This window comes from Momordica charantia (assembly GCF_013281855.1).
Source record: "Momordica charantia cultivar OHB3-1 chromosome 4 unlocalized genomic scaffold, Mcharantia_2.0 BLBB01000004.1, whole genome shotgun sequence".
NCBI classification, from domain to species: domain Eukaryota; kingdom Viridiplantae; phylum Streptophyta; class Magnoliopsida; order Cucurbitales; family Cucurbitaceae; genus Momordica; species Momordica charantia.
In genome coordinates, this window is record NW_028275162.1 from 13,873,357 (window position 1) to 13,883,310 (window position 9,954).

The 9,954-nt window shown below is 44.7% G+C and overlaps 2 protein-coding genes across 2 annotated transcripts; both read right to left on the reverse strand.

Annotated features, from left to right (window-relative positions):
- Positions 1 to 276: 276 nt before the first annotated feature.
- LOC148211875 (uncharacterized) lies at positions 277 to 681 on the reverse strand. Its single transcript, XM_088122941.1, has one exon. It carries the CDS (start codon positions 679 to 681, stop codon positions 277 to 279), a length of 405 nt encoding a protein of 134 aa, XP_087979067.1.
- Positions 682 to 1,733: 1,052 nt separating this feature from the next.
- On the reverse strand, positions 1,734 to 4,878 carry LOC148211876 (uncharacterized). Its single transcript, XM_088122942.1, is given in 6 exon segments — positions 1,734 to 1,961; positions 2,103 to 2,271; positions 2,350 to 3,130; positions 3,133 to 3,456; positions 3,459 to 4,719; positions 4,777 to 4,878. Coding segments are annotated over 6 exon segments (2,865 nt in total).
- Positions 4,879 to 9,954: the final 5,076 nt, after the last annotated feature.

Here is a 9,954-nt window from a genome sequence, read left to right on the forward strand (position 1 = left end):
AGAAGAAGATGAAGTCCTTTTGTTTTCTTTTTCCTCTTTCCTTTGTTTTAAAACCAAATTAACCCAATAAAGGCCCAACATGACCAAGCCCAAGAGAAAAGAAATGCATCCCATCATAAAACTAGACCCACCACACGGAGCCCGATAATTATAAATCTAATTAGAGTTTAGAGCTCGATAAATATAAATTTAATTAGAGTTTCATTTTAAAATAAAAATCTCGTGATTCGAGACTAACTAACTTGAGAGACTCGGGGCGTTACAGACTTCCCTCCTTCAAAAAATTTCGTCCCTGAAAGTTGACTGTTCTAGCAGTTCAGGGTATCTCGCCTTGATATCGTCCTCCCGTTCCCAAGTGGCCTCTTCCATTTGGTGGTTTCTCCACAAAACCTTAACCAAGCCAATCGTCCGTTTCCTTAACAACTTGGTTTCTCTTGCCAAAATTTTGACAGGTACCTCTTCGTAGCACAAAGACTCATCTAGTTGTAATGGTTCAGGATCCAAAACGTGTGAAGGGTCATGAATATACCTTCTCAGCATGGACACGTGAAACACATTGTGAACCGCTGCCAACGATGGTGGCAAAGCCAACCTATACGCAACTGGGCCGATACGTTCGAAAAGTTCAAAAGGCCCAATGAACCGTGCACTGAGCTTCCCCTTTTTCCCAAATCGTAACATTCCCTTCACGGGTGCCACATGAAGAAACACCCGCTCACCTACCACAAACTCGAGCTCCTACGCCCGACGTCTGCATAACTCTTTTGACGGCTCTGAGCAATTTGCATCCTTCCCCTGATCTTTTGAATGACACTGTTAGTCGCCTGTACCAAATCCGGTCCCAAGAGTACTCTTTCTCCGACTTCGTCCCAATTAACCGGAGACCGACACTTCTTCCCATAGAGTGCCTCGTATGGAGCCATCCCAATCGTGGCCTGAAAACTGTTATTATAAGCGAACTCTATTAGGTAGAGATACTTGTCCCAACTACCGCCAAAGTCTAACATGCAAGCTCTGAGCATGTCCTCTAAAACCTGGTTCACGCGCTCCGTCTGACCATCGGTTTGTGGGTGAAATGTTGTGCTAAAGTCCAACTTAGTGCCAAGGAATTTGTGTAAACTCCGCCAAAAAGTCGAGGTGAAACGCGGGTCGCGATCAGACACTATGGATACCGGTATACCATGTAGCCTGACAATCTCCTGCAAATATAGTTCCGCCCATTTTTCTACTGTATACGTGGCCTTGCCGGGAATAAAGTGAGCAGACTTGGTCAAACGATCTACAACTACCCAAATCACAGTAAATCCCTTAACCGTCCTTGGTAGTCCTGTAATGAAGTCCATAGCCACATCGTCCCACTTCCAAACTGGTATGCTCAAAGGTTGCAGCAGTCCAACAGGTCTTTGTCTTGAAGCCTTTACCTGCTGGCAGGTCAAACACTTGCTAACAAACTGAGCTATTTCCCTCTTCATGTAATGCCACCAATAATGTTTCTTGAGGTCTTGATACATTTTGGTGCTTCCTGGATGAACCGAGTATGGAGCATTGTGTGCCTCTCTCAGTAAGTCCTTCCTCAAAGAATAATCTTTTGGCACACACAACCTTCCGCGAAAAAGCAAGGCTGCCTCACCCGAATGAGTGAAATCTTCATGGCCCACCATACTAAAGCCTTTGGCCAAGCTGAGATCTTCCTTTTGGGCAACGATGATCCTCTGTCTCAGGCTAGGTCCCACTTAGAGTCGAGCCAACAACGCTGAGACATCATCCACTGACAGCTCCACCTCCAAGCGTTCCAACTCGCTGTGCATTGGGCTGCAGGCCGCTACTAAAGATGCCACACTTGCTGCCTTTCTACTAAGAGCATCGACCACAACGTTTGCCTTACCCGGATGGTAACTAATTCCACAATCATAGTCCTTCACCAACTTTAGCCACCCTCTCTGTCTTAAGTTAAGCTCCTTCTGAGTGAATAGGTACTTCAAACTCTAATGATCAGTGAAGATCTGATTTCTTTCTCCGTAAAGGTAGTGCCTCCATAACTTTAAGGCGAACACCACTACTGCTAGCTCTAGGTCATGAGTGGGGTAGTTAAGCTCATGCACCTTCAGCTGTCGAGAAGCATAAGCTATAACCTTCCCATGTTGCATCAGCACACATCCCAAGCCCGAGGCGTCGCTGTAAACCACCAAACCTCCGGTTCCATCGGGGACAGTTAACACCGGTGCAGACACCAAACACTTCTTTAGTTCTTGAAAAGTCTCCTCACACTCGCTGCTCCAAGTGAAGGTAGCATTCTTACGAGTCAACTACGTCATCGGTGCCGCTATCCGAGAGAAATTCTGGATGAACTTCCTGTAGTAACCGGCCAAGCCGAGGAAACTACGAATCTCTGTAACTGAACTAGGCCTTCGCCAATTGCTAACAGCCTCTACCTTGGCGGGGTCTACTGCAATCCCATCCCTAGTGACTATGTGACCTAGGAAGGCCACTTTGTCCAGCCAGAATTCACACTTTGAAAACTTTGCATACAACTTATTTTCTCGTAGTGTAGTCAAAACCTGTCTGAGATGCTCCTCGTGACACTTCTCAGTCTTGGAGTATATCAGGATGTCATCGATAAACACAATAACAAATGAATCTAAATAATCCCTAAAGACCCGGTTCATTAGATCCATAAAGGCTGCCGGAGCATTTGTGAGTCCGAAAGACATCACGATAAACTCATAGTGCCCATACCTTGTTCTGAACGCTGTCTTTGGAATGTCGGCCTCCTTTAACCTTAACTGGTGGTACCCTGAACGCAAGTCTATCTTCGAGAACACTTTCGCTCCCTGAAGCTGATCAAAAAGGTCATCAATGCGTGGATGGGGATACTTATTCTTAACCGTAACTTTGTTTAGTTCCCTGTAGTCTATGCAAAGTCGCATAGAACCGTCCTTCTTCTTAACAAAGAGCACGGGCACACCCCAAGGGGACACGCTTGGGCGGATGAAACCCTTGTCGAATAATTCTTCCAACTGTAGCTTCATCTCTTTCAACTCTGCCGGAGCCATTCGATAAGGTGCTTTCGAGATGGGAGCCGTCCCCGGCAGCAACTCTATACAAAAGTCCACTTCGCGAAACGGAGGCAGCCGGGGAGGTCTTCAGGGAACACGTCAGTGAACTCATTAACCACACGAACCGCCTCAAGGCTTGGCACAACCTTCCTTGCATCCACAACGCTAGCCAAATAGGCCCAAGCACCACGCTGGAGAAGATGGCTGGCCTTCAATACCGACACCACCCTTGGGACCCCGGCCTTAACTCCCTTAAAGGTAAAGTTTTGTCCGGAGGGCAAGTGAAAACTAACTTCCTTCTTTGAGCAATTAATATTAGCCCGGTTAGCAGCTAACCAATCCATGCCTAGTATCACATCGAAATCCTGCATATCCAGTTGAATTAACTTTACCTCCAAGGTCTGACATCGAAAGAGAGCTGGCCTCCTTTCACCACTTGACTAGTGACCAACACAGATCCTGACGGTGTGGATACCGACAACAAAAAGCCTAATGATTCTAGCTTTAGGTCCGCATGTCGAACAAAGGTAGAAGCAATGAAAGAATGACTAGATCCAGAGTCAAATAATGCGTAAGCAGGCATACTAAGCACTAAAACAGTCCCTGCAAAAGTAATACGCATGCAACAAAGCACAAGCATAAACACACAACTCAAAACTCGCAAAGAGAAGGTACCTGTGACCACCGCCTCGGCATGCTCAACATCCCCCCTGGTGTGAGCAAAGACGCGTGCCCTATGGGTTCCATCTTGAGCTGCCGCCGTCGCAGGGGTCTTCTGGCCTAATGCTTGGGTATTCGAGCTGGTCATCGGACACTCCCTTGCGAAATGTCCTTCCTTCTGGCACTTGAAACATATTCTTTTTCCCAACCAACATGGCCCAGCATGACTCTTCTTACAAGAGGGGCACACCGGAGGAGCAGTCTGCCTTTGCACATGATGCTGGTGTCCTCTTGAGGGTTGACTGGAGGAGAACGATGCAAATTTCCTCTTGACCGTCGAGCTGCAGCCTATCACCTGCTGAGATTGAGGCTCCTCGAGACATTTGTCCATAACCAACGCACATCTGACTGCCGCTGCATATGTAGTTGGTTCCTTGAGAACAAGTAGCCCCTTGATCTCCCTACGCAAACCGTCAATGAACTTGTCAATCTTTAATTGCTCAGTAGGAATATATTGCATTCCAAAACGGGACAGCTTAGTGAACTTTCTCTCGTATTGGGCCACAGTTAGGCTCCCCTGAGTGAGACGGAGAAACTCTGCCCGTTTTTCATTCCTGACAGTCACGGGGAAATAGTACTCATAAAGTAGGTCCTTAAATCTTGCCCACGTGACGGGTACGTTGGCGTGATCCTCCGCTGCCGCCACCGACTCCCACCAATTTACTACTTCTCCCCGAAGCATAAACACTGCTCCCCGGACCTTGAAATCGTCGGAGCATCCCAAATACACATAAAGGGCTTCCAACTCCCTGACCCATTCCTCGGTCGTAGTAGGCCTCTCACTTACCCCGTTGAAAACGGGTGGCCCAAAGCGTTTGAAATCCCTGATAAACTGAACCTCCTCTTGCGGAATTTGTGCCCGGCGAGGTTGTTGCACTTGAGCTCCACCGGCTCCATTCGCATTATCCAGCAGTACTTGCAATGCCTCAGCTAGCAACGCCACCTAGGGATTCACCTGGGGAACTCCCTGAGGAGCTGCCTGAGGGCCTGGGGGTGCTACCCCTCCAGGAACTGCCGGGGGAACATTTGGATCCGCTGCTCCCTCACCCCTAAGATTCGGATCCTCATAGTTGTGAGCCCTCGTGTTCCGCCGAAAAGCCATTGTCTAAAAGAACAGAGCACCAAGGTCATTATCGCACTAACCGGGGCACAACACAATTGCAAAGTTCAAACAAGTCTATATAATGAACCAGGGAAACACGCCAACCTATCTAATATCAGACAACAATGATATCTCAACCATAAGCAATGTAAGACATTCATGATCGAACAAACAGAACTAGGAAACGTACCTGGTGATGACGAGGAGACTGACATGGACCATACCCTATCGACCTAGATTCTAGGACAGTCTACAGGAACAACTCCGCTCTGATACCAATTATAACGCCCCAGAACTTCCCACACACTTCTAGGTCACGTTAGCTACCTAACTGTTTAAACTTAACCCCAACCTTGAGGTGTCAACTCCCTGTGCAATAATTATATATAAAATCAAGCTTCACCTCTCATCAATTTGACAATGAATCAATTCTATAGAATATCAATCAACATCATCCGTGGACAACCTCACGAGGTAAATTTATTATTCCAACTAAGCAAAACTCAATGAATGGAAGAAAACTAAAATAAACGCCTATCCCGAAATAAAATAAACAACAAGTGGGAACCTCCCCATTATTCAAATAAGAACAAATAGTTTATCGACCAATACATAGGGTCTTAACCATCCAAAACTTAAGCTAAGCAAAAGTAACTACGCAGCCTATGGTCCTCGCTCGTCATGTCTCCTCCGTCTCATCACCATGGTCGCCAACGAATCCTTCACCTGAAACAATAATTATAGAGGGGGGGTGAGTATATAAAATATACTCTGTAAGTAGCCCTCACGAGCAACACACACACATCATGCTCAACAAAATCATGAAACATTCATAGTCATGCTCTGCATCACATTGTGCAATCAAACATAGACACATTCTATAAGATCCGGCGACAACCACAACCATGAACAAATTAACTACCAACCTCGAGCCTCCCTAACATCTCAAGTACCTCTACGCTTATCACTGCTATCCTAGTCCCCCACAGATAACTCCTTCGAGTAGAGTCGGCCCCTGACCATTTTTACCCAGAGCCCCGACACTACCGCATCGACCCTCGACCATTTTTACCCAAGGCCCCGATGACTTCACCATCTATCGGCCCTTGACCATTTTTACCCAAAGCCCCAATAGCTTTCCTTCCAAAAGACTCCTTGCATCGACCCTCGACCGTTTTTACCCGAGGCCTCGATACTTAATTAGTGACGTATCAGCCCCCGACCATTTATACCCGAGGCCCTGACACTCACCCATTCACTTTCTCCAAGAATCCAACTCTCACCAGAATCTTACTATATACTTTCTTAAGCCATGACCCACGCGTCTTTCAGCTCACAAACACAATTCAGCATGCTTCCACAACATAAACAACATTCTAATGACGAAATGATAAACCAACCATGTTTTCACAATATAACATTTCTTAACAACAGCTCCACGATGAGTTTTGTCACAACAAAGCATAACCAACAAATTTTTAAACAATTAGAGCCCAACACAGTTCACCCAAAACACTTAATATCCAACGTCAATATTCAATAAGCATTTCTAGATATAATAAGCACACGAACCACGCCGAACAATTCATGCATATTCAGACAACAAACATCCCCACAGCAATTCTCGACAGTTTAGCAAAGCAGAATTTACGCCATTATCATCGACAAATATTCAACAACACTCCAAGTATACAGATTACCACAACCGAGAGCTACCTAACACATTAGCGTATCAAAAATAATATCGAACATCACAAAAACAGCACAATAGAGGCCATCTGACACACATTAACGCACACACACGCCCCTTGTCTACTTACACACAACCGCGCCCTTAATTTTTGTGTCGATCTCCCACCTAAGCACTAAAACAGAAAAATACAGCAAGTTACGTACACTATTCGGCCTTCGAAATCAATTCTAAAAGGGTTCAAATGACTCATTACCACCAAAACCGACTTCGTATAGGTGTGGGTCACCTAGATTTAGCTCGCCAAGCTGTGGGTAGTCTAAATCGAGCTTCGAACGGATGTGGGTCACCGCCAAACGTCCTAAAACGCTGTTGTAACGCACTAATCGCACCGCTGGTTTTCGTAGCAGCAGGTCGTCGAGGTTCGCCGCTGATCTGATCTGTTCGTCGTGCGCCGCCGCGAGGAACGCTGCAGGAACGGTGCTGGCAGATCTGGGTCGTTCGCCGGAGAACACGTCGCCGAAGGAAATCGCGTCGCCGCTGCTGTGGATCGCCGGGACGTCAGGTCGAAGTCGCGCCGCCGCTGGATGGGTCGCCGTCTGCCGCTGCTGCTATTACGGAGGTGGTCGCCGGCCGCCGCTGCTGTTGTTTCGAGGAGGCGCTGCCGCTTTCGTCGCCACCGTGAGGTGTGGTCGCCGGTGAACAAGAAGAAAAAGAGGGGTGGGTGACGGCTAGGGCAACAAGGGAGAAAGAGAAGAAGAAGATGAAGTCCTTTTGTTTTCTTTTTCCTCTTTCCTTTGTTTTAAAACCAAATTAACCCAATAAAGGCCCAACATGACCAAGCCCAAGAGAAAAGAAATCCATCCCATCTTAAAACTAGACCCACCACACGGAGCCCGATAATTATAAATCTAATTAGAGTTTAGAGCCCGATAAATATAAATTTAATTAGAGTTTAATTTTAAAATAAAAATCTCCTGATTCGAGACTAACTAACCTGAGAGACTCGGGGCGTTACAGTCCATCTCATATGTGGTCTACAAATAAGTCTACGCGCCTCCTCCACTTACTCGTCTGATGGATGGATCAAAATTTCATTACCTATTGCATTAAAGACATCCAACAAACCATAGTGAGTATTAATAATTGAAGGCGAGAATTTTACCACTTTACCCCGTACTCTCACTACATCTCCTCGGTTCGGGTTGATGGCAGCATAAAACTCTTTCACTAAGGCCTCTGATACACACGTAGTTGGGGCAAACAACGTCTCTCAACCATTCTCCACAAGCCACCTCCTAACATATTCTGGGACGGGCTTTTGTGCTTCATCAAAGTCCCTCTCAACTAGAATATCATGTGCTGTGAAGTCGGGCCTTCTCACTTCCAATCTCACCCTTTTGACTCTTGATGGTGTTTGTTCGGTAGAATCATGCTCCTTTACGTTAGCCTCCTCAAGTGGCTCTTCTACCCCTCTTGGCACCCTAGCCCTCTTGGCTTTTTTAGATGGACCAGCTTTGGCCTTTTTTTGGGCAGTCAAACGTGCTACAGCGGCTCGGGTCTTTGGCCTGGAAATTGCACTAGGCGCAATTTCTGCAACATTTTTCTTCTTTCGTGTTTTCTTCACCACTTGGGCCAAGCACACCTCCTTCTCTGAGTTCTCTGCAGTAGCAACAAAGTTGGGGTCATAAACATTCAAACTTGATAAAGAAAGAGACTTACCTTTTGAAGAAGAAGATGAAAAGGATTCTTCTGTGGCCTCATTAGGGACATCCACAGGGCCGGATGTTCCTTCTTGTTCTTATGCAAGGGGCTCTTCATCATTTTGTCAAGATTTGTGCACCGGAGTTCATACTCTCACTTCATATTGAAAGATATCGTCATTTTCTTATTCGTCCTCATATTCATCTCCATGCACTTCTTGGGGTAATTCTCCAGTATCTTCATTTTCTCCCTCAACATCCAATCTTTCTTGTGCTGCCCCACTGGTTCCATCATCCTCCAATGGATCTTCTCCCCCCGCTTGCCGCTTCATTCAAAGCCACCACACTTTCGGTAATTTTTGACGTTGTCCTTTCCTGCTCTAAATCATAAAAAACTAGGGGCTTTTTAGTCAAGATATGATCTAGAAAAGATGGAGACAAAATACCTTGTAAAGTCGCTGGTGGAGTATCCTCCAAAATTGCACCAGGCGCAATTTGATAGTATATTTCGACCGTGGATGAATCTGAATGCTCCAAGGGTTCTATGTCGTATTCTGAGTCTCTACTAACCTGTTCTTAACCTTAAACATTCATAGCAACAGTAGCAGAAATAGGGGGAGGGATAGATACTTTTAAAGATTCGGACACGAAGTTATCTGGAGAAGAATTCAACCTATGACGTATACTCATACTATTTAACTTTAGTTGAATCTCCTCATTCACTTTCTTTGAGTTTCCATGAATTCTTGCCATTTTATGTTTAGTTCTTCAATCTTAGCACAAACTTTCTCATTCTCTTTATCCCTAATTTCTTTATTTTTATTGATCATCTCACTCTCTCATGAAGTCAAGCAATTTTCTCATCTAAAGCAGCATCTTTCTCATCCAAAGTTTGATTTTTTCGAAGATTGAGCTTACTAACTTCCTCTAATTTCTTCTCACAATGAACTTCATTGTTAACCCTAGCATCATGCAATTATATATTGATTCTTTCAGAATTTGCACCACCTATGGATAGATTCCTTCTAGGATTTCTTGAGAGAAGATTGAAAACAAGTGAGGGTTTTGGGAGGTGGAAATCGAAAATGAGAGTTTTGAAATTTTAGGGCTTTTTGTTTTATGTTTTAAAACATATTAAAAACATAATTGGGTTTAAAGTTGGGCTTCTTTTTGATTTAAAAACAACCGAAAGCTCATTTAAACATAACCCAGATAAGGCCCACGACCTAATCCATAACTAAAAAATCAATTTTTTTTCCTCTTAAATTGCGTTTTGTGCAATTTTGATGTGGATCAAATCTTCATCCTGCAAAATTCAAATGCAAGAACAAAAATTAGATTTAGAATCTACACAAAAAAGCCTTAAAGATTTCGCAAAAAGAAGACAAAAAATATTTTACATAAAAACGCCCTCAACATCAACGGAGAGACTGTTTTCACTATTTTTTCATGGATCTTTCAATAGTACAGAAGTTTTACCTCTGTCAATATGCTCACCAAAGTATTTCTTAACTTGATGCCCATTTACCTTAAAAATATTACCTTTCGAATCACTTAAATCCATAGCTCCGTGTGGATAAACACGTTCAACTACAAATGGGCCCGACCATCTAGATTTAAGCTTACCTGGAAACAACCTTAATCTAGAATTGAACAACAAAACTGAGTCTCCAGGTTCCAAAT